Source organism: Pithys albifrons, chromosome 2 (assembly GCF_047495875.1).
Source record: "Pithys albifrons albifrons isolate INPA30051 chromosome 2, PitAlb_v1, whole genome shotgun sequence".
NCBI lineage: Eukaryota > Metazoa > Chordata > Aves > Passeriformes > Thamnophilidae > Pithys > Pithys albifrons.
In genome coordinates, this window is record NC_092459.1 from 33,437,922 (window position 1) to 33,464,439 (window position 26,518).

Consider the following 26,518-nt stretch of genomic DNA (forward strand, 5'->3'; position numbering starts at 1 on the left):
CTTATATATATATATATATACACACATATATATACACACACATATATATGCATATATATATACATACACATACATACCTATGTATACACACACACATACACACACACACACACACACACACACACACATAACTCCCTATATAAACAGTTACATTTCTGAAGCTTTCCTCAACTTTCCTCTTCTGGATTACAACTTCACTGGCTCCCTACACTACACTAACTGTGAGGAGTTGAATGCCTCCAGTTGGAGGTACCTGACACATCACCTGGTTGGCTCTGAAGAAGATTTTCTTCTTCCACAGTGGTCCCACAGCAAACACAACATGTTACTGCCTTCACACTGTAATATCAATTATGTGTGTACCTCAAAATGGAAACCCCTGTACTTCACAATGGAGTTACTTCACTGTGTAGAAAAGATTCACCTTTATTACATTTATTTCAGGATAAACTCCAGTGGGGAACTTTAGGAAGGATATCCAAGAAGCAAGTTGGAACTACCTACTCTCATGGTACTTAATGGTAAAGAAGCTGGTTCTTTAAGTCCCTAATATTTTCCCAAGACTGAGAAAAGCAGGTTTCAAAATAATGTTTCTGAATGTTTTACAATTACTGATTTTAAGCTGCTGCAGTTAATAACATGAAAACTTGCAGTCCATCTTTGACCTATGTTTCTATGATACTGTGACCTATACCAGGCAACTTTTCAGTTCCACTCTGACTCAAAGGAGAAAGAAAGAAGCATGGAACATGAGCTGCTTTGGTATCAAGAGTCTAAGTGTGTGATGCCCAATACTGCATTAGAAAAAGAAATCTGCCCAGACAAAAGCTAAACTTACCTAATGTGTGTTTAAAATTCTTCATAATGCTGCTGTGATTAGGCAGTTTATGCCACCATTGTGACCAAAGATTTTTTTACATATGAAGAAATAAACTTGACATTTATGATCACCTGAAGTCAGTCCCACTGTCTTTAGGGATGACATTACTCCAGAAAAACTAGATCAGTGTGCTACAACTTCTGTAGTCTACATCTTGAGTCACATACAGGCCCAAATGACATCCAGCTTCCAGGTCCTCTTTTGACTCTTTTCCAAGAACACCATCTACATAGGCTCTAGGATGCTTTTCTGCAATATTTCTTAAGCAGTTGATCATTTTTCCACTTCACACTATTTGCATTCATAAGATTACTTGACAGTTAAACTATACAACTAAATCTCTCCATTACAAAACATCTAAATACCATGGGAAGACATATCCAGGGGCAACTAAACAAAAGGAGATGGGAAGGAAGAAAAAAGAGAACCATTTATCCTTTTGGTGAGCGCTACAGGAATTAATGCTTATGTACAAAGTTATTAAATATCCATAAGAACAAAAGCATAATATGAACAAAATATAATAAATAATAAAGTTTACACAACATAAAGATTGAGGTACTTTTAAATGATGAAACAGGGTACTGTCTTGTAAGCTGGGCAAAGACAGAAATATATTTGTTTCAATGTGTCCAAATGTAAATTTCTAAACCAAGGACTAAAACTGAAGAATGCAATTCTGTATGTAAAAAAAAAACAAAAAAGAAAAACAACAACAAAAAAAACAACACCAAAAGCACTACAGGTAATGGACATATACCATTGTTCAGGACAACTATCACAGCCAAAAAGGCTAATATAAATAAGGGCTGTACAGATAAGGGATTATCAAATATGGATAGAGCAATCTCATCTTTTATGTATATAGTATAACCAGTGCTATAGTACTCTGATAACTTCTGATGTCTACATTTAAAGAACTAAACATCAAAACCAATTTATTCTAACCAAATGCCTCAGTTTATGCAGAAGGTTGAACTAGTTTACAAAAATGTTTCTGTCTTTATAATCTTGCAGTCCATTGAACATGGCTAGAAGAATGCTTAAATAACATACAATGCCAAACGTTAAATGATGTTGACACAGTCAGCACTCTGGGATGGCTGAAAGGGCTTAAGAAAGGCAGGTTTTGAATGACTGTGAAGAAAAACAAGAAAAGTTGAGTTGTAGATGTAATGGGGGAAGGTATTCCATATTAAAGAAGAAAAAAATCCTCTTAAGCAAAACATGAAAAAAATAGAAAGTAGCAAAGCTGTGTAATGAAAGCAGAGATGGAGTAGAGGCACCAATAAAGCTGTGTAGAACCATGAAAGAATAAAAATTGTTTGGGTGTAGTAAAGCCAATAAGAACATTTTCTCAAGAGGAAGTGTGCACAAAGCCCAGGAGAGGAAGAAGAGTTTGGCAGCAACATTTGGACTGCTTGAAAGGAAGTCAGATTTGCATCACAAGGGCCAGAAAGTAGTGTAATCCACAAGGGAGATTATCCAAGACTATAAACATTTTGAAATCTACCCTAACAAAAGATACACAAGGAGAAGAACTATGCCCAGGGAAAGACATCAGATTCATCTTACACATCGTACGTACCAAGATGGAGAGCACTGTTACTTCCTTGCATAAGCTCAGTGTTTGAGTAGCACTGTTAGTGTAATTTAATTTTCCAGCTTAATGCTAATTCAGAAGAATTAAGTATCAATAAAAATTGGTAATAATACCAGTGCACAACGTTAAGACACCCCAAACCAGAAAACCTCATAAAAATGAATGTAAGCATATGCTCAGCCATACTCTGTTGATTGTGTGAACGGTGACCTGCCATTCCTCAGACAGCATTATTCCTTCTTTCTGCTGTTCTCAGGCCAGAGATACAAAACATTGAGAATCTGCATTATTGCAAGGGCATTTTCTGAAGATAAAGGCACCAGGCACTTTTGGGTCAAGCCACAGGATAACTACTCTATATTAATAAAAAGCTTTTCCAATCAGCTCTGCAAGGGAAACTGCAACCCAAGTTAATAAATATACATTTAATCTGCAGCAGTTGGCATCAATAAACTAAATTAAATCATTACCTTTCCAAGAAAACAGAAATTAGTAGAAGTCCTGATGGGCTCTACAGGATTTACACAGTTGCCTTCAAGAACATTTCTCCTAGACTTGTGATGGTTGGCCTAAAACCGAAGCACTTCCCACTCAATTATTGCACATTTTGCATCTCCCTTAGCAGGCATGACTTTCTGATCAGTCACACCAATATTACAAAAGCAGGTTGCAACTGTTTGGTTGCTCTCTCATTTCACATGTGATAAACATCTCTGGTTCTTCTGGATCAGGAAAGAAGTTGGTCACAAGAGAAAAAAAAAAACCAAAACATTCTTGGATTAATGACCACATAAAATGAGGAATGAACTATATCACAAATTTTTAAATAAAACCTTGTACTGAAGACATTCAGTATCATGTGTTTAAAGGTAAGAAAAAAAAACCTGAGAGAATACTTTTTTAAAGTACTCAAGTAATTACTGTTTTGAAAATATTAGCCAGAATTTAAGGGAAAGTCACATTTTATTACTACATTTTTCTACAACTTTACTACTACAGTTTATGTAAGTCACAATGTTCAAAGCTCCACGCAATGAGTAAAGCTTCAAAGACTAACAAAATCTCTTTTCATCGCTCTTTGATATTTCAGAAGTTGCCACCACTATTAATATTTTAAACTAAGTCAAGACTTCATGTTTTAATTTTAAAATCACTCCTAATTGCATTTTTACTTGGGAAAAATTGGAGGAATGTTCATAAACTTTGCCACAGAAGTGGAATACTCAAGCTCAATAAAATGCTATATTTATAAGAGTAATGTTTTTTCCAGAAGTCATCATAAAGAAGAAATAGCCACTCCTGCTTTCATTGCAGAAGCAGAAACTTTCTGAAATCCCAAGAGAAAGAGAAAGTATGAACATTGTATTTTACATTGAAAAACTGGCAATGCTTTCAGCTGACCTACACTGGACATATTATTACAGCCTGTGCTACTGGCTTTGGTTATACTTTATCATCATGAATTTAACTTTCTGAAAAATTGCCTTTGAAGTAAGTTCAAACTTTTCAGTCCAAACTGTCTCACTGGTAAACTTATATTCAAGTATTTATTAACAATGATTGGAAAAAAGGTTAATTGGAGACTAAATTAAGGTCCCAGAAGTGTTATAACTCTATTTTAGCATTTTAAACAGGTAGTTAGAAGTTCTAAATGGCTCCTCCTCAAATATTCAAGATCCTGGGGATTATATCACGGATCCCAAAAGAGCACTGCATAAAATTATAGCTCTTAAAGTTGGGGACTAAGTGAGAAAAGGAAGTGGCTGCACACTCCTCAGAACTGTTTATAAACCTCTGCTAAGCCAAATATCATCTATCTTTTTCATAGTATTATTTACACCTTCCTCAGAGAACCTCACATGGTTTACCAAATGGCCTCCTAATGTGTGGCACAGAGAAGTAAGAAACTCATCTTTCACCTATTATTTTAGACTATGGAGGTAGCAAACTAATCAGATGCAATTTTTCTCTGATTTAATTTCAGACTGATTAGAAAGTAACAACACATCTAAACTAGAATCCTTGGATATGGCTGTGGCATATAGACTTTATAGAATATACATGCATTTCAAATTAGCTGGCTCAGAAACAATCTTCAGTGTATTGTAGAAATAGGATGTACCAAATAGTTAAAATGAATATTCTTAAAATTTTGTCTAAATTCTGCTTCTATCTACATTATTCGCCTTTTGCATATCACTCACTTATACCTTGGATTTATCAGTAAAAATAATGAAAAAAAAAAGCTTTGTATGTATTTTAGTGGACTTTAGTAAATGTTTTTTTCAGAAATGAGCTGCTGGAACTGTTACGGACACAACCACCATTGAAGATGCATTGAAACCAGACCCAGGCCACACCATTTTGAAAAGACTTCAGGGAATCATGAAGGAAAGAGATTTATACTAATTCCAGACACTCTTATTTTGGTGTTTGACACAAAAACTTTCTGTTAATTGTAATTACTGGTAAATTCAATGACTAATCATTCAAAGCACATATAGATAGATAGATAGATAGATAGATAGATAGATAGATAGATACATATATACTCCAAAGATGTTAGAGAATTGAATTGTTTTAATTGGTATGCTCAGGACATCTTGCCTACAAATATATATATTGGTTACTATAGTAAGGTTAAGTCCCCAGTTCATGATTTATTGAGCCGAGATCCATCTGCCTTTTAAGATTAATTAACATTCCTATTTCCTACTCCTAACCCTAATCTGACTTCTGGTCTCTGTTGTCTGGTGAGTATTGAAATGTTCACATCCATGGTCAGAACTACTTGGTCTACTCAAGTGCTCGTTATTTGGGTGTGTTTATATGCAGAACAGAGTAGCACCTACTGAGGGTGGGCATATTGGAGCAGTTTAAGAACGCCAGTTAATACAACTTGGCTTTTTTTTTTAGGGTAGCTCCTTCACAAAACCACAGTTAGCTTCTACAGACTCCTAAGGCCACCTTGCCTCCCAAAAAATAGCCTTTTAAATCACAGAAGAAATCAAAGAGTTTCCTTGCATAGAGACAAATCATCCTGTCACCTCACGCTAGCCAGAAACTTAACTTCTGAGTAAGGAAAGGGCATTTAATAGTTTCTGTATAAAAAATATGTGCATGTGAGAAAAATATGGCCAAGTATTTTATTCCTGTGCAATGTCTACACTATGTAATCAATGCCATAACAAAGAAAATCACAGCATGGGTATGCTTTTTTGTTTCTGTAATGCCTTCTTGAGAATAAACAAGCTCAGTTTGGGCTTCCTTAGATGAAAACAATTATTATTACATAGCATAAAGCAAAGCTTTTGAATGGTCTGTGTACTTCCTATGACTCAGTTTTCTGAAAGGGGTCTGATAATGTAATGGTAAAAGATTACACAGTCTAAGAAAGTGGTAAAGCTTGATTACACTTATTCAATAACAACAACATTAATAGTAATAATAATAATGTAACTATAGCATTACTATAATAATATCATCATCACCTATTTCTTTCAACCACCTGCCCAAAAGCTGTTTTCCCTGTAACCTAATACACATGACCTTTTAAAGGCTATCAACCCATCACATGTGCAGGTAATGCCAAGCACAGAACACTCACACCAGCACTGTATGACCCAACACTCTAATGGGTGGCTGTAAAGGAGTGAACCTGCTCACTCTAATCCATCTTCAGCAGTAACACTGGTTAACTCTCAAAATATTTATTTTTTGCAGAATGTGGAGAAGAATTTTTCTTCCAGTCATGCAGAAGCAAATATACACATGCACATATTGCCCTTTGGGGAAGAAATGTCTACATGGGGAGGAAGTCTTATGAAGAGATGGGAGTTAATAGATTGAATAATGCTTCTAATTGTACAGTATCAGACAGATATATCAATGTGCAGGTTAAACATTCACTGTGGCATCTGAGGTGGCTCCCAAAATCCATCCCTCACTTGCTAGCTGTAGTTCAGTGGGTGCATACAATCATTATAATCAGAGTTATGCTATCAAATGCTGTTACTCTTATGTAAACTGTCATGTACTGACAAAGAATCTCACCTGGACTCCCTTAATGAAAACTTGTTTACTGATAACTCTTTTTTTCTTACACAAGATCACTTAGAGCTTGGCACCTGTATTTCTCCTTGGCACTCAGTCTTCAAATTCCAACTTTGCGGGATAAAGACAGAGTTCAATCTTGGTTTGATTAATTTTTATATTTTCTGGTAGGTTTTAATAGCCAAAAATATAAATAGGGCCAGAATTATTACATCATAAGATTTTTTCATACTGGCAGGATCATCTGTAAATTAAAAGTAAATAAATAAAGAGGAAGTAAATAGCAAATGTCTCTACTCACAGTCAGTAAACAAAAGAAGCAAAACTGTTTCTGAATTTCATATCATACTGAATCACATGGTCAAGCAATGCCAAAGGTAATGAAAAAAACATTGCTTCCACTTCAGGAAGCCATAAAAGACAAGGCTGACTAAAAAGTAAGAACAGCACAAAAGAGAGTGATACACTTGGAAACTGTTTATTTACTAATTGGACATTTCATTGCAACATTGCATTTAAGAGATTAAAAGGAAAGCTCCTATAGCAGCAAATAGGCAGGAATATCAGACTTTTCGTCTATTTACTATTAAAGTACCTTTTATTTTCATGATTTATTTTTGTGAGCTGCAATAATCAGCAAAAAATTACAATTTATGTGATTTATACTAATGAAATGATGAATTGTAAAACGTATTTTTCATAGGCTTTGGGAAACCTGCCACCTGACTCTAATCACTTGGTGAAAGGATGACACGGAGAGTGCTGTTGGTAGAGGACTGTACCACTACTGAACACCCTCCTCAAGAATTCTGGAGGAAACTCCTCCAGAATTCAGAAAAAATTTCTTCTTACAGGGAAACTCAGCCAATTTCTTTTTGTTTTCATTTGTCTCAGGGCTCTGACAGGCAATGATAAACAGAACTCAGCCGAAAATTAGGATCAGATGGTAAACTGAGAATAGTTCTGTAAATGTCTCACAATTTGACAAAGATAGCAGAAAAAAGTTTCTCCCCATTCTACATCTCTCCCCTGTATTATTCAGGAAGCTACATCATGTGGACCAAGGTATCAGCTACTGTAACCGGGGCACTTTTTTTTTTTTTAATTTTTTGAGTTTTTCAACCAAATGCTTGTAAGACATTGACATAGGACTGGGTTTTTGGTCAGGAAACACATATCCATTACACTGCTTCCCTCCCCCACTTCCCTCAAGAAGGCCAGGAAAGATGTACAGTAACTGTAGTTGTCTGCAAAGTCTCCTCCCTAGAGATGGGAATAATGAGCTTTTGGAAATGTTTAAAGTCTACTAAATAAGAAAAGCATCTAGCAATGATCTGGTAAAACATTTTTAAAGCCATGAGATTCCACTCAATATCTCCAGTGCTATTATTTTTAACTGAAAAACTAGGACTAAAGCCAATTTTATCCTTCTGGAATTATTATTGTTTTATAAATTGAGTACATATACACACACACATATGTACCTTCTAAGATGTCTACATTTCCTGGCATTCAATGCAGACAGCTAGTGCTTTAAATCTCCATAAAATTCAGCTAAATAATCAAGTCCCTACCCATCTCTAAATATTTTAAGTATAGATGTGCCCAAAATGCTTTTAGTTGCTTTCCCTTTGTTTGAGTCATTAAAAAAAGCATAATAATGTTTTGCAAATTCATATATATCATGTAATTTCTGGGATAAAAACTGATAAGAGCTAGAGGAAACTGTCTCTAGGGATTCCCCCATGAATCTCCTGCTTGGAAGCATGGATAGTGCTGTGAAAATAGTTACAACATTTAAATGTAGTGAAGCAAACTCAGCTTGTTCAGTCGGAGTCATGGTACAATGGCTACGATGTACCAGCTACTGCGCAGCATAAAGACTAACAACCCACACACAGAGAAACACTACAAATAACAGCCCTGGATGTCCATTTGCCAACTTCCAGATGTTATTTCTTACACTTCAAGCATTAGCAGAGGCTAGAAGCATCACAAAAGCTATCTTGCACTAGCCACATGCCCAGAGTTCAGCCCTTAAATGCAACACTGAGCAGCTAAAGTTTTTCAAAGCTTGGTTTGAGTCTCCAGCAAAAATTCTAGAAGACTTCTTAAGTCATGAGCAATAATGCTGTGACCTGAGCTCCAAAGGAATCTATTCTCTGTGAGGACAAGTGACATTGTGGCTTTCTCTCTGTCCTACAAAAATTCCTTCATTAGGGTCTTAGCTTTCATCTCTAGTCAAAAAAACCCAAAAACTCTATTGCTCTTTTGGTAGCTTCAAACTACTTTAAAGACCTCCTTAGTAGACCAAAGTGGATTTTAGATACTGGAATCTCACATTTTTCCTGATCTTCTTGCAGAGTTTGCTTGGTAGAATTTGAACACAGATCCAATAAGTGCTGCTGTACAGGATAGCCTTATCTTTATGCCGAGAGATGGATAATTCATGAGTCCCCTCATGAGGATTATCTGGAACATACCTGATTGTCTGAAAGAACCAACAGTTTTTCAAACTTCTACACCACAAACAAACCACAGAATTTGTATGTACATTAACACTGAGGCCTCCTCACCATCTTGTACCGTCCAAAGTGAAAAATATGCACTTCTTTCAGCAACACCAAAGCTCACAGAGAAGCTGACAGGGACTTACAACAATCATCTGGTCTAACCGACCACCTTAGGGCTGACCAGAAGTCAAAGCATACTATTAAGGCCACTGCCCAAATGCCTCTTAAACACTTCAGTCCAAGAGATGCCTTGGAAATAGAGAGAAGCTCGCTAGTGCAAAAGTAAGACTGCACAAAGTGTAATGTTCAGCTGGATCCCTTTAAACACATTAGCTCTGCATGTCATCATTTGACCAGAGCAGACCTAACTGGAAGAGACTTAGCAAGTTGTGAAAAAGGGAGCTGTATCCCCAGCATTAAGACCAGATGGCTGTTACATGGAAAACAGGTGGGATCTATCACTGGAAAGGAGCAGCTACATATAAAAAGAGGAAAAAAGGCATGTGGAGGAAACCTGACTTTCTTAAATACATTCCCATCTATTTACAGCAAAACTCACTGACAATGACCATATGCTTTTGACCATAATTTTACATTGCAGTATTAACTACAGAAATGGTCCCCTAGTTTTCAAATTTTATTTTTGTTTGGTAGTAGGGTATGTGACTACATATATTTTTGAAACTCAGTGCAACAGATTTGGAATTATACCAACAAAATTAATAGTACTATAGGAGCAGTCCTTGAGACAGTAGGATACGTGGCGAAAGTCCTAAGTCTGTATTCACCACACAGTCTTTTTTTGGATAATTTGCAGAGTTTAATCACAAACAGATGTTTGTGGAAAGAAACTGTCTCCTCTTTTTTACATACAATGTATTAATAACTCTAAAATAAGACTATAAAGATAGTATCTCGCTGAGTCCTTTCTACTTAGCAAGGTTGCTAAATACTTAATTTACATCCTATTTGGGACAAAGCTCAAGAAGCAAAATGCTTCAGTGATCTACAAAAACAGTTATAAAAACTACTCAAATACTTCTACTCTGGAAGCTGACTAAAGGATCCAATATCCCACCATGCCAGATGGTGACAGATGACAGAATCTCTGCCTTCGAGGGTTATGGTTCCAAAGAAAACAAACCATCCTGCACCCTTCCTGAGACTGAATACACAATTTAGCTAGAGAAAGAATGAACACAATTTAATTACATTATGACATTGTTGTCTTATTTTTCGTGGGGACAGTGATAGCAAGGAAGTAGTAAGGAAGCTGAAAAGCAGTAGTTGTTGGTTATCATCTGCTTATCCCTTAATAAGGGACTGGGAAGGGTGGAAACTGTGGTGTGCTATGACAGAACCAGTCAAGAAACCAAGGTTGTGGGACATACAACTTCCAGCTAGAGCATGACCAAGACAGCAAAATGTAGGAGAATATTAAATGAAGTAATTAAATAACCAAACCAATATATTTAGAAAACCTCATACTTAGAATTACAAATCAACAACCCAGGAGGATACAGAAGAGGAAACAGCTGTGACACAGAATTATAGGTGGGAACAAAAGTGGCTAAAAACACAGGCAGGATTAGGATTGAACAAACCTCTCCAGAGAGAAGTGAGCTATAAAGGAGGAAGTAGAGTTGGAATTTACAAAAGTCAATAGGAAGAGAAGGCAGAAGGATGACATACCACTAGTAGAAGACAGCTGCAGGAGGAAACCAAACCAGAAATATAAAGAGACAAAAAACATGGAATGAGTGAGACAATGAAGAGTGTCACAGTATTATTACATGCAAGCAAGTTTTTCAAGAACGCTTAGGTCTAATTTTGACACTAACTTAAGCTCAGGCACTGCTCAGACTGCAGAATATTTTGTGCTAACCAGCTGCACTAGATGGTTTGCTGCAGACAGCAAGAGGGTTCATTTTCTCATTTACCAGTGAGGTAGTGCTGTTGTTCTAAGCAAAAATCATCCAAGCCACATCACAGCAGACAAGGTTGCTGTTTTTAAAAGTTTTTACCACTGCCCCACTGAGGAAGGAAAAAAATTAGGCAGACCACAAGTAATTGTGCCACAACACTGAAAACCTGACTATGGTCTATACCACATTATGAGAAAAAAAGACGTCATTCTGTCATCATCTGCTCTATCAGGAATGCTTGAATACACAAAATTTTGATTTTTTGTTTTGTTTTGGTGGGGTTTCTTGTTGTTGTTTTTTTTAATGCCATCACTATTCTTATTTCACAGCATTGGTGTGACAGACTTTGCAGTAATTTAGTGGTGGTGTAGTTCATTCACTCAATAGAGGTCCTTAAAGTCAGGAACCTCAGCTACCACTTTATAGCACAAAAAGTATAACCCAGTGGTGGTAGACATAAAAGCGAAGCAAAGCATACAAAAAGATGATGACATTTTTCCCAGCAGAGAACCATCTCCTCTTATGTCTGCCTTCTGAGAATATGATGGCCATGCTTGCATTAACACTTTTGAAGTGACACTTCTGAGCAGCAGAACACTGGACTTTATTACCTCATAACCAGATGTTAACCTTGTTAAAAATGGAGGAATACAAGTTCCTGGAAATGTGACACTTAAAATCTTCATCCACAGGCACAACCTGAATCCCAGCATCAGGCCCGATAAATTAAGTGTCCCTAGCATGGATGGTAGTTAAGTTTATGACTACTATAAACTGCATAACATTTCAAAATGATAAAACCAATTTAAGCCACATCTACTTTAGTACCATCAGCATCGCTCAAAACTTAAAATTAATTCATAGCACACTCTTCCCTTATGACTGACAGGTGAGTAGCCTGCTAGCCTTTGTTTTCTACTCCTACTTCAGCCAAAATTTAATCTTGTTTTTATTTTAAAAACATTGTACTACCAAAATCTGTCAAAACCTAAAATAATTTTCTTTGTAAATTAAAATAATTACCATAAGAATGGAATTGCTACCATTTCAACCATTCTCATCCAAAGAAGATATTTCCTATTGTTTGCACATAAACAGATGACTCAGCTTCTTTGGGCCATACAATCACATTTGACTTCTAAAACTGGACACAGGAGTGGAGTTTGATGCCTTCTTTAAAAAAACACTTTTTTCTTTGTGAAGAAGCAAAAGTCAGCCTTGAGCATTTCTCTTAGAAAGATTAAACAGCTCCAAAGTCAATTCTGTAACCCAGGACAAGAATGCAATGAAAACTGAACAGCCTGGCCAGTTTTGTTAATATGTATTTTTAAGTTTTACCTTGTAGAACTGAGCATGTTTTCTTAAAAGTCTGTTCAAACTCAGATTATTTACTTACCAGCTTGCTTAGTTTATATAAGTGAAGTGGAATTATAAACTTGAAACACAATGAAAACACCTACATACAAAACAATCATTTCAATGTCTCAACTAAGGCACAGAACATTACTTAAAACCTTCATGAACAATGTCACCAGTTGAATTTTACTTTTTTTACAATCTGTCCTAGTTCAGCAGGAGGGACCAGTTAACGGGGGGGAAAGGGGGGGGGGGGGTGAGGAAAGGGGGGGGGGGAAAGGGGGAGGGGGGGGGGGAAGGGGAAGGGGGAGGGGAAGGGGGAGGGGAAGGGGGAGGGGGATCAAGGCTGTGCATTCTACCCCCTCTATTCATTCCCTAAGGACAATGGACCATTAGCAGCAGCTGCCCAGGGAGTCATTAGCATCTTCCCACCCAGCCTGAGGGGGTGTGGCTGCTAATGGGCCATCAACAGCTCAACAACACCCCCTGGCTCCCAGAGTTAATCACCCATTTTGTGAGACCCCGCCCAGGGAGAGGGACTGGGTGCTCCCTGAGGGTACATAAGTGGTGGGTAAGAAGATGGTGGGGACTTCTCGTCGGATCCAGAGGAGCAGCAGGACCTCAACAGGAGGAGATCACCGCTCTCAACCAGACGGCAGCCCTCGCTTGCAACAACAGGTTTTTCACTTCCTTTTGCTCTGGACTTGGGGGAGCCACAGGGGTCTCAGCACAAGGGCAAACAAACCCCCCTGGGTTCGTGCCCCAGGACACTGGGTTATAATGCTGGGGTTTTTTTTGTGAGTTGAAAGCAATTTCCCTTTTGTGTTAGTGTATTTATTGTAATATCATTATTAAATTTTAGCTCTGACTTATAATCTCTCTTGTGGTGATTTCATTTCCCCTGCTGGTTCGCCTTTAAACCAGCACACAATCACAGGAGAATTTCTAAAAAAGAATGCAAGGAGACAAAAACCAGAACATCCAAAAACTGTGGCAGCACTTACTGAAACTGAAATTAGTTTAGTGGCTCTTTTGAGCACAGACTATTTTCTTTGTCAAAAATCTATTTTGTTGCATGTTCTGTTAAGGGGTTATTTGACATGGGCTCTGCTCTTTAAGCTAAACCTGCTGCCAACAAACCTTAACTGGAAAATACTGTAGCTCCACTGACCTTTTCAACTGTTTACATTCATATTAGCTTCTTGTTCTCAACTACCTGACCTCTTGCTTCCAAACACAGAGTTAAAACATCCAGTTTAGCACCTTATTCTAAGTATGTCATGCAGATACTTGGGTCATAGGAAACAGCCATTTCCTTCTCTTCCACTCTTAAGTTTTCTCCATAAGATGCTTCTATACCTGCTGCAATTACAAACTCCATTATTCTGATATTTTATAATATAACCAAAGCCCAGAGAAGCAGAACAATGGCTACCACATGTCCAGAGGAAGAAGAGGTTTTCCACCAAAGATGAGTATTTCCACAAGGCACCTTGAATTCCATGAGGGCGTCCGAAAACTGTAGTATCAAGAGTTGACAAAAAGTTCTATCAGAGCTCTAACTTGAAAATGGTGACAGCCACTCTGAAAACTATTTAAATACCAACCAATCCTTATACTTAGCCATTTTGTTCAAACAAACTTAGGAGATACAGCAACCAGGGAGCTGCATGCAAGGAAACAATTAAGCAAGCTCTTGAGAATGGGATTTGAGAAGGGTGGTGAAGCACTGGCACAGGTTGCCCAGAGAAGCTGTGAACACCCCATTCCTGGAGGTGTTCAAGGACAGGTTGAATGGGGCTCTGAGCAATCTTGTCTAGTAGGAGGTGTCCCTGCCCATACCAGGAAGGTTAGAGAGGAGATGGTCTTTAAGGACCTTCCCAACCCAAACCATTCTTTGATACATAATAAAAAAAAAAAATCCAGTCTTTGATAAGTCACTGTAACAGAAATATTGTTGAATATAACTTCAGGACAAAGCACAGAAATTTCTGTGATTTAAAAAAAAAGTCTCTTGGAAGTCTACAAAAAAAATCAAAAATAGGGTTTTCTGGAGAACTGTGAAAACTCAGAATTATTTTAAGCAAACTTCTTTTGTATGTGCTGTAAAATTGTTATTCTTTTTGTACAAAATTTAAGAGTATGTCCATAATATTTAATATATTATTTAAAATTAAACTAGTAAAAATGCTGCAGCATATTTTGTCATTGCTCAAATCTCAAACTTTGTCTTTAATATTATGGTAAAAAACACAAACTAATATTTAGCCCTCCACAAACCTTGTGATACTTATTAAACACGGAAATTTCACCCCAACCACATGAACTTGGCCCCAAGTCTAAATTCAAGTCTTTAAGAATGCACTGGTCACTGCAGCCTTGTGGTTGACTTCTGTTAATGGCACGATCTAGATTTAACTTGCTTGTTGGCACTCCTACTGAAAAAGTAGTACTTATTAAAAAAACAAACATGTATCCCACACTCCCAGCAAATCACCAATAACAAGAGCAAAGTTGTGTAGCCTGCCCCTTCCCGCCTCCAGCACTGTTTTCCTTCCTGTGCCAAAGACCAGCCCCAAGGCATCCCTGCCCATAGAGCTCAAAGGAGAAGGCACTTGGGACAAAAGCACAGCATTGCCAGTTCTTGTGCCCAGAGATCTTTGCTCAGGAGCTGCCTGCTCATGGGGAGGTGTCTGTTAATGCCATCGACCAGCACAGCTGCAAGGGGGTGATTGATCCAGGTAGAAAGCTGGCTGAAAATGCACAGTGTATGCCATACACCATGATTTACTCATTGATTCTGCATTTTTTGTAATCAAATCACCAAAGCGTCTTTAGGCTATGGGCCTGCAGCGTTTGAAAATGGTGCTGTGATTAAGTGAGGATGTGCAACTGAATTTGACATCAAGATTATACCCAGTATAAGGGGGCACGGGCTCAAGATCTACCAGGGGAAATTTAAGTTGGATATAAAAAAAAATTCTTTACAGAGAGAGTAATCAGGCATTGGACTGGCCTGCCCAGAGAGGTGGTGGATTCCCCATCCCTGGAGGTTTTTAAACTGAGACTGGACATGACACTGAGTGCCATGATCTGGTAAAGGGACTGGAGTTGGACCAAGGGTTGGACTTGATGATCTCGGAGGTCTTTTCCACCCCACCTCATTCTATGATTCTATTCCTCATATATGTTAATTCAAAAATGGCCATCATACAACAACCAGCATATGTTGTTGGCATTTTAGCTAAGAGCAACAGATGAGCAGCTGGTTCCCATTTTGAAATCTGATTTGGAAAATATACAAAACCAGCTGCACTCAGTTCTCTTATCCTGAAAATATAATTCTTTAAAAATATTTTCCATATATAATTTACAGCTTCTACACTTTTCTGGCAAAGAAAGGAAAACAAACCCTAACTGTGTAGTCTGGCTTAAGCTGAAAAATAATTTTTTAATACAAATTTAGAATCATTAAAAATTTTAATACAGCACTTCTTTGTAACTGTTATGGAATTCCCAAATTAGCTGGTATAAATGTAAAGGATGAATGATTTTACTAGTTTTTTTCCCCAATATAAATTCAGCAGAATCACTGTTATCTCACAGCTGAGGAAATGTAGTATTCCAGAAATCAAATGTGCTCAGATCATAATCAATTTTTCAGAAGAAAAGATTAATCAAAGACTTTTAATAAAAACTTCATACTGTAAAAAGATCTCTAAATGTCTGGACCATCATGTCCAGTCAGAGAAATGGACTCCCTAGGTTTTCAGATGATGCCAGGGCTGACAAATGCTAAATCTCTAACAAGGTAGGCTTTCTATTCTGAACCTACTGAAAAAGGTTAAAAAAAAGTAAAATTAAAAACATACATTCATTTTAATGGTGCAGGACCAAAGTATATGTAAGCAAGTTGGCTCTAAATATTACTGCTTAATTTTGAGATTCTCACAGACTTGCACAAGTGTTTTCTGTTTTTAAGTATGGAACCACAAACACAGATGACATGTAGACAAAAAATAAGCTACTGAACATTTTCAAAGATTGTACGGAACCTGAAATTAACACAATATGAGTTTAATTATTTGAATGGCTCATTAAAAGAGCACTGGTTTTTACTGCCTTTTTTTCTCAATGTGCTTTCAGATTTGAAGACTCTTCTGATAATAGTAATTACCATTACAACATGTGACTTTATCTAACAGACATAAAAAAGATTGCTCTTATTCATATTTTCTGTTAAAGGAAAAAAAAACCTCCTGCATGTCTCTCAGAGCTCCATCCTGAGAAAGAGCAATGATTCCAAATTTCTATTCCAGGGGGAGAGGGGTGGGTGAAGGGAAGGGAATATACTTATAGTAGCAGATATTAATCACAAAGCAATTATAGTTAAATGATACTATAAAATTAATTTGATTATTTGCAGAAATATCTTTTATGGTTCTCTGATTCTAGAAAGAAGGTTTAACTTTTTCCAGCAGTCTTTAACTCTATTTTTATTAAAATCTGCATAGTTCATTTTCAGCAATCCCTGCCAGCAATCCCTTTCCAGTAGCCATTTAGGCTTGCTACAGACCAGCAAATAGATGAATGATACTTTGATGAAAAAATCCCCCAAATACTGAAATACAGTTCACCAATTAAGTGATCCTTCTCTCACTGTTTCTAAAGTATAAAGTTTGACACAGACAGCTTTCTAGTTTTGTACTAAGCTAGGTCAGATTTTTAGAAGGAGAATTATCAAAGTAACACTTTGCCAGAGATAAAACACTAAAGACTTCTGCAGGAGCCAGTGCAGTGAAAGCAGTAGAAATTCTCACAAAATTATTAGGAATATCTAAAGGAGTAAGGGAGTAGGAAAAAAGGGATCTTTGAATCACTGAAACCCCAGCCTATTCTTCAAAATGTGTTCCTTTTTCCTCTCATATACACACCCAGTTATATACAGATGACATATCAGATCACTGTTATCTGCTTCTGGGGACATAATCAGCATTCTTTGGAACTCCAAAAATCTAGTTATTCAAACAAATCCACCTACAGAATTACAAAGAACTTTTATAACTTCCATAACTTTTTATAATTTTGCAATTAAAGAAACATATTAGCTAAAGAGATAGCACGATTTAGTCAGAAGTTGTTAGCACTGGCACCACTGTGAGTCTCAGTTAACTGCACTTACAGATGGTAGTGGGTTTGAAGTGTCATATTGCATTTTTCAGCCATTTCCAGGCTAATATTTTTTACAGTGGTGTATAACCACTAGTGATTGCTAATGCAAAAGTAAGATGTGTATCTGGAATTTCAAAAAAGTGTCAAAAATTCTGCAGATACCATATACAGTCTGCTTACCTCTAGATTTAATAAAAAGATAATAAATCAGTAAAATGAATCAACCGTACCATCTTGCAACTAAAAGCATCAATTTTTAGCTCCCTTCAATTAAGAAAGCTCTCAGTATGCCTTATTGGCATGAAACTGGTATAGAGAGACTGCAGGGTTAGTGGGAGAGAGGCAGTGCCAAGCATTCAACTGACGATGTACACAACTTCAGAATTCACTTCTGGCATCCTTTCCAATCCCAGTCCCAAAGCCCTGGCTGAGAGCTCATATCACAAGGCTTGCACAGCCCAAAGACTAACATGGCCACAATCTCACAATACAGTTAAGGACCAAAAGAAAGTGTTCCCAATTTTCAGACATGCTGCATGTCAAGACCTGAGCAGGCTACATAGCTGGATATATGGATTGCTACTGCAGATTCCAGGATGGCCAGGGAAGCTGAAGTTTCCATTGCAATTTTCTGGGAAGACTGCACAAAAACTTTTTGAGTCTAGTAAGTGCTCTGTCTCACAACAATCTCAAGGAGTATGGATAATTAAATTCTGGGAATACTGTCTAATGGGACTATAGCTGTTTGTCTAATGTCACTGTCAATTTTTAATACAGTGATGACAACAGAAGAAAAAGTATTTGATACTTGGATATGAAAAGATCTAAAAAAATTTAGTTCTGTTCTAAGCTATCCACTGAAGACCCATGGCAACATATTTATTCTCTCATGCTAGATTGTATTTTAAAAGGGTAGAGCAACAATGAAAAACAGTACAAAACCAGTTACAGAGAAATTTGGAAGTACCTGACATACAAAACAGTGAGACATGATGGTTTATTGCTGAATCAGCCAGTGGCAAAACAAGTTAGTAACAACTAAATGATGAACAGGTTCTGTCAATGTATTAACGAATGTCTTATTATTTGTAGGCAACCAGGCAGCAGAGACACCAGCGGGCACGGGCTGATCACCTGCCATGGGTCAGGAATCTCAGCAGCGGCAGTTTGGCTGGAATACTCTGAATAAAGCACAGCAGTGTTGCTGTCTGGTAGGGGCAAAGACCCAGAGACAAATGAAGCACTGAGGGACCCAAATTCAATTAGCCAAACTGAGTGAAAGTTTTCCCGAGAGCTGAAATACAGGTAGAAATAATTCTTGACTTCTACCAGGAGAGAGACAGAACTGGGATAAGAGGGACAGATAACTTAACTGCATTCTGATGTAAACTACAGCCAAAAATTTGATATTTTACTTTACTAGACTTTCCAAATGGGAAAAAAAAGAAAAAAGAAAGAAAAGAAAGGAACTGCTGCTTGTAACAGCCTGGAAAACTTCTGTACTTCCCTAACAACAATATAAACCTTGTTAAAATATTACACTCACACAAATTATTCAAATAAATCAACATTCACTCCATTTACCATACAGTTGCACCAGCTAACTTCTGTTGGGAATCCTGCCCACCATTTGCTGGAGCTATAAAAGATGAAGGAAAGTAACTGAGATTACCCAGGCCTTTTCCATTTGAAAAATCCCTTCTTAAAATAGTTTGGAGAAGAAAAGCCTAAGAACAGCATGTTCTTCACTTGTTGGGTCTTGAATGGCTGCAGTAAATCTGGGGCATAGCTGAGCATTATTAGAAGATGAATACATCCAATCTGAACTCCAGAATTAGTTTTGGTACAAGAAGTATATTAAAAATACTAAAATATTCCCTCCCCCCCATCTTGTCTGGTGAAAACAAAACAGTAGCCTTCTCCCTCAGCACTGTGTTTGAAGATTTCATTACTTTTTATTTTCTTTGGGGGATGAATAAGGCTTTACTTCTTCAAGGCTCCTCTGCTGATCTTTGCTCAGAATTTCTCTAAGGTCTTGCATTCCAAACAATAATAAGTCTCTCTCTACAAATAAACTTGATGCGACTAGGGTCTGTCTATCCTGCTATGACTTTGCTGCACTGAGAGACTCTTTCTTATACCACTTACTGTGTTCAAAAACTTTGTAAAGCAAATATTTGAAACACTTCCAGAAATCAGATATGATTTAATCACCAAATGAACCAAGAGGAAAGGGAAGAACAGGGCTACAAGACACTAAATAACAAAAAAACCCAACAAAACGACTCTGAACAAACAAAAAACCCCTACATCCCTTGCCTATCAGAATATACAGAAGTAGATGTCTTCTACCCAGTCTTCCTTTCTCCATGGCAGAGTCCCCTGGATTTGGAAACTGAAGTGCACACAAGCACCCTATCTCAAAAAAACACACTGCAGCTAGATTAGTTCTCTTTTTCCCCAACACAAGCAGGTGAGGATGACTCCAAGCATGGTAGCACACTAAGCACCATCACCCAGGGAAGGATTCAGGGTTTCTTAACAAGCATCCTAGAGGTGGCATCATCTGTTAGTAATTTAAATGTTGCAAGTGATAATAGTTACAAGTCATCATGGTTAATCCCAAAATTTGAAGACTTTCCTCAGGCAAACCATCACAGTTGCTTGAATTAGGATAAAAAAATGAACCTTGATTATGAAAGTGTTGACGTTTTTCTCTTCCACAGCACTCCATTATCCAAAGCAACAGTCTCTGTTTTAAAACCACAATGTGGGGTTTTGGGTTTTTTTCCCAGGGCATTTTTTAACAGTCAAAAAGCATAAGGATCCTCCTGAATGGTTTTACCCCATGAGTATAAAAGCCAAGTCCACCTGTGAGTCTAGGTGGGCAAGGAAGTTTGGGCCCAGGTAGTTTCAGGAAGAATGTAAGCCCATCAGTGACTGGAAATGAATCTCAGATGTAAGTGCAGGAAGGAACTGAGGGAAGGTTCAAAGAGCAACTGTAGTGGTAGTCAAGGCAGTCTACAGGCTACTGCCTAAGGACCCACATTTCTCTCATTCTACTGTCCAGTGATCTTCGGTAGGAAATTAATATTCACTGAAGGACAGATGGAGCAGGTAGTTATAGACTTGAAAAATTGCCTCAAAGGGCCTAAGCCCCACTGAGCAACAAAATCTCTAAACAGAAAGATCTTCATACAGTCTGCCATAGGAGGGAGTTGTTGCAGTAGCATTTCTTTCTGCATGCTTTCTGACAGCCACTTTAACTTATCCGTATGGGAACATGTAGGCATGATATAAGTCTTGATCTTGCACCACTACAGTGTAAAAGAGGACAGAGGCACCAATATTCTTGTACTCACAATCTGTGCTTGAATATCCTGTCAGAATCACCATGTGGTCCAACAGTCCCTCAATGATGGACAGCTACATGCACCTTTTAAGATGACTGTTTGCTAGTATATTCTCTCTTGCCAAAAGTATGGGCTGTTTGAAATAATTTATTCACAAATTGAACTACATTCTAATGCAATCTACTAAATGAAAACATCTATTAAAACATTTTTGTATTTTTATTTTATAGATACTTTGTTTTTAAAGTTGTTCTCAAAGCTAGTTAAACCATATTTACCATAAAACACTGTTTTAAAATAACACATGAAATGAAATGAAACACTGCTACCATCTGTGAATAATGTAATCAGGCAAATGAGGAATAATGACTACATCATGGTAATTTGGGATGGAACATACTGAATTACAATTGTCACCAGCTTGGTTTATAGCTCACAAACTTGAGAAAAGCACAGCATATAAAAAGAGCAGAGAAGGATTTAATCAAAATATGATTACAGAAGAGAACGTAAACAACACATGGTATTATTTTTCAAGGGTCCACCATTATTGTTTGCATCTGGAAGTGAAACTGAAAACTTGCCATCACATACTTGGAGAAAGATAATTTCAGTGATACAAGGTTGCTTTTACCCATCACAAATCCACAGAGTTTAGCTCCTAACAGAATAATTCCACCCAACTCTAAGGGGTTGGGTAGGCAGGCAAGGAAACAACCTACAGGAATTCCATCAGATTCTTTTCCATTTTCTAAGTTTCCTATCTGTTCACAGGCCAGAGATGCAAGTCAGTTTTGTCCCCGCTCAATTTCCAGTGACTCCCATTGGTAATGATCTGCAGCAGAAAGCAAGCTGGTACAATGCTGTCCTTCCCTATTCTGACAATTTTTGGAAGGGCTCAGGGTGGAGTTATCTTTACCAGATTTGTGAAAATGAAATATCATTGGAAATACAGAAAAAAATTCCATCTCCTTTAAATCTACTACTTTCATTAGACGATTTAAGTCCCACTTATTGAAAAGGTGCTTTTCCCCCTCTTCTTTCATTTCTTGATCCATCTCCATTCTACATATTTTCCCCTCAATCATTTCCATAATCCCTTCACTGTTGTACCTGAATACCTCTCGGCCACTGATATATTTATCTTTGCATCATCACAGTCAAGCAGGGAAGAAATAGGACTGGAATAAAAATATAGTTCTTTTCTCTGCTTACACAAAAAGTCTTGGTGGATAAATTGTAGCTACCAAAGTTTTGTTTAGAAATCCCTCCTCTCAGAATTTCCTCTGTAAACACAGATACTTAAGAACAACTTGTCATTTGGAAAAATTTGCTTCTTTGTATAAAATGTTTTATGATCCATTTCTCCACAGGGCAGAAACTTAACGAACTTTTCTGAATTCCAGTTTGATTTATATTCTTCACTGATGAAGACAATTCAATTTTTTCCTCATGTTATAAAACATTCCTTCTACTTAGAATACTCCTGTTCCCCTAAATTACCACTCTGACACAAGAGTAAGAAACATCTGGTAATGTCCAGAGAAATCACAGCACCTGCCCTCAGAGAGGGCAGCTGCTGGCACTGGTAATAAATACAGAGACAGATAAATGTATACATAAGTAAATAAATAAAAGCTGTTCGCTGGATTTCTGCCAACAGAAATCCAGACACTTTCCATATGCTTCTGCCTTCTCACACCTGGGAAAAATCACAATGTAGTACTTCTGTTCTGCCATGATAGCGCACTGGATACTGTAACAAAATCTTTTAGTAAAGGATAGTTTAAGTTGTGGATTTGTTTGGTTTGTATTTTGCTTTATTTTTTTTAATCCTGACTCTTTAATAAATAATTTTATTTCATAGGAAGAACTTTTTTGGGGTGAATAGCAGTGATGGCTTAGAAAAGGAAAGTATTGCAGTTGATGAAACTATACCTATTTATAAAGCATTTTCATTATCATACCTTATGACACTTACTGTAGAAAGGTGATGTTTCAACATGAAATTCTATAAATTATGCTGCAGCAGCTTATAAAAATCTAGTTTTTCAAAATTTACCAATCAATCAAGATGATGTGCATGTCTAGGAAAATTCCCTGGAAGCCAATGAAAAGCCTAAGCAAAGAGCACCACCCTGTACAGCTGCCTACTCCTTGTTGCTCCCAGGCAGCGCTGCGAAAACCTGGCTCTTACTTCTGTTAGCATTTGGCCTCTCTGGAGAATTATAGAGGTGAAAAAGATCTAAAGTAAGTATTTCACATAGTTTTCCAACTTGAAAATATCTGTCATCACCGTGTCTTTAACTTATGCTTATTAAAAATATATGACAGCCTTTTGCTTTACAATGTTCATGGTTATGTATGTCCTGGAAATGTACTGAAAACATGACCACTGATTTCTCCAGAACTTCTTCCATTCCCGGAATTGATTAGGCAATGCTAAATAAGAAAGCTTCTTTTGGAGCACCATGGCAATAACTAACAATAAATATGACTAACCTAAAATTTAACAGACCAAACATGCATCTAAGATTAGCGAAGCAAATACTCCCCTCAGTGAAACAGCCAGCAGAAGTGAAAAGAGGAAACACATAATAGAAACTTTCATAAGGAAAAAATAACTATCATTTAACCAAAGTATACAATTACCTAGATCACCACAATGGCTGGCAAGGGAATCATGACCTGCATCATTAACAGACAGATTCTCTATGCCAGAATCAGCAGCAAGTGCCGAGTCTGCCAGTGGCACATTAAACACAAATTCAAACTTAGGAACATATGAAATTATTGAGCAAATGGACTTGATTTTGACTTAACTACATCACTTTTCCCTTCACCTTAGCAAATGAGTCTCACAATCAGCACAGATGTCACATTACAGTCAAGTAAACTACACTAAGTTTGAATTAAAATTAAGCGCCCCACTTCAAACATGAAATAAATTACACCACTGCTGACCACAAGAGATTTAGCTGAGAACAAAGTGATCTTTCAGAAGGTCAAGCAAACACAAATTGCTCAAAATTGCTCAAAATTACAGAGCTTTCAAGATATTTAAGTAAAAAGAGCATGTCAACCAGACCTTTACACATTACTGAGATAATCTGCTGCTTGACTCTGATGATTTCTTTCAGTATGAAGAACAGTAGTTCATTTTAAAGAAAGGTGAGTTAGGGAATGCATTATGCTAGAGATTCTCAAAATATGGACCAGGGAGCCATTTCTTAATGCTCTGAACCTTCTTTTAGGGAGGTGGATCTATTAGGAAGGTGCATCAATTTTATCTGAAATGGAATACTCAGCAGAGGAGGAAACGCAGTACAGGGTAGAGCCAAACTAGCAACTTTCATAGGAAGATTATCAGCAAGGGAGTGTCAGCTAACTGGGGATGATGAGGAAAGGTATAGTAATACACGAAGGAATATGTGTTTCAGGCACAGAAATAAATACCACCTGCTTGGCCAAGCTTCTTTTGTTGAGCAACTAAGGCAGGAAGAACTGAGGTTGTGCATGTGCAGGTAAGGTCCCAACATTAAGTCAAAATACAGAGAGGCACAAGGGAAGACTGAGTTGCGAAAAGTATTTCCAGGTTTCACAGTTCAGCCCCAACTTTGAGATGCAGAAAACAAATTCTGCTATGGGTCCTGGCACTTGAGCTATTTTAAGCATACACATTGAATGCAGGGCTAGAACTCCAAATATTCTAACAAGGAAAAGAGCAAACATTATTGGACATGAAAGAACTATTTTATGCATCATGGTATGATAATAAATGCAACTACTTTCTGTACAGGAAAAAAGAAGCAAGTGAAAGAGCTGACTTGGTACAGGTCCATACCATGACATTTGAAATTAACACACTGGAAGTTTAGTCCTGTTATGGTTTTGGTGGGGGCAGAGGCAGTGGTTGCCAAGTATGATATCTTCTGTAAGGCTGGTAACATCTCACATATGGACTCACAAAGACAATCATGTAGGCACAGTGCAATGCACAGAAAATTATTAGGCAAATACTTAGTAACCCCAATCTTGAAAAAGAAGTTTTAAAAACTAGTTCACCCATTGCAAGATGAGTTTTACTACTCATGCAGGAAATTCATATATCTGCAATATTAAAAGTAAATAGTTAAGTCAGTTATAAACTCCTAAAATATTACACTCAAAATAAACATTATTTGGAACCTCACAATTCTGTCTTCCTTTCATAAGCTACTGACCTTTATTTCTGGCAAGGTGAAGTTCACAGTGGAATTCATCAAGGACTAACACAGATATATCATTTACCTTGAAGTCACAGCTTCCATGAATTCATCAAGAAGATCATCGTAGGCTTGACCTCTAATTCTCTTGTGTCTCAGCCCAATATACAAAGGATCTTTCAGCAGTGTCTGTTAAAAAAAATGTCTGAGGTATTATATAAGCAAGTTACAATACTACACTCTTATTTAGTAAGAAAGGGACAACAATACAGTGTTTGAGGATTAACCCAAGCATATGAAGTATATATCCATTTAGCCACATCTACATAAAGACTGAAGAAACATAAAGATTTTAAAGAAACACCCTTTTGTATCAAAGAAAAGGGATACCCTAGTCTCAAAGGAAGTGTTTCCAAGTGAAAAAGTAAAGTTTACTCTGGGAAGTCAGGTCTCAAAAGTAACTTTTGAAGCTTCAGTGAGTACTTTTCTATTTTTCCTTTATAACCTGACAGTGCTGTGACATTTTAAAAAAGCCATTTTCTTTACTTCTATCATCATGTTCCAAAAATCTCTCCCAGAGCCCATCATTTCAACCTTGTTGATGAGCTGATATTCAGAAAATGTGCTTTTGAAAATTCAAAATGCCAAAACATAAGCAAGCCTTTGACCTTTTCCTTCCACGCTTTTTAGATTATCAGTTTAGATTCCAGCATTATCCATTTCAGTTATCCATATGGATATGATTCCTGAATTTGTCTATGCTTAAATCTTGTATTTTTGCTTACTTTAGATTCATGATGCAGATTTTCACCTAGATCCATAAAAACATCAAGTCTGTATTATTCAGTGTCTTCACTTCTAGAAGGTTCTGGTTTGGTCTGATATATTTCCAAATTATAACTTACAAATTACTAAATGTGCTCAAAGTGTTTTGCAATCACTTTTAACAATCCACTTTAGCTACAGTAATTCCCCAGTCTCACACTTTTAATGGCTCTCACAGGAACTCAGATATAAAGACACTCTTTGCTATTACTTCTTATGTTGTAAACCAGCTTAACTAGAAACACACTGTAAAGAAAAATATAGATAACCTCTCCTTCCAAGACAGAGCCTTCAGCATGCAACATGAAGCAAAATAGCTGGAAATCTTTCTAAGCCTGCTTCAGACAGCAAATCAGAAACGAGATTTCTGAAGTTTAGAGAAATGCCTACACTGCCCCTCCAAATTTTTTATGTTGTAGAACTCAAAATTATCTTCTGGGTCAGAAGATCCTGTTCAAGATTGATTTGATTCAGTATAAAATTTAAAATCTTTGGTTGTATTCTGCCTTCCCCTGGGAGTATCCTGGTGCACACCTACAGACAGAAATGTTTGTCTCTCCCTCACTTTTCTCTTACCTCCCACAAAAAAGGAAGGATAGAAAATTAAAATGTTTTAAAAAAAACAAACAGATT

General features: G+C 37.2%; 1 protein-coding gene across 1 annotated transcript in view; it reads right to left on the reverse strand.

Annotated features, from left to right (window-relative positions):
- Window positions 1-26,518, reverse strand: part of ME1 (malic enzyme 1) — a 167,035-nt gene that overhangs the window by 52,126 nt on the left and 88,391 nt on the right. Inside the window, exon 6 of the mRNA XM_071548681.1 lies at window positions 25,146-25,249. Coding sequence (XP_071404782.1) covers window positions 25,146-25,249 — 104 coding nt within the window. The remainder of the gene's footprint in view (window positions 1-25,145; window positions 25,250-26,518) is intronic.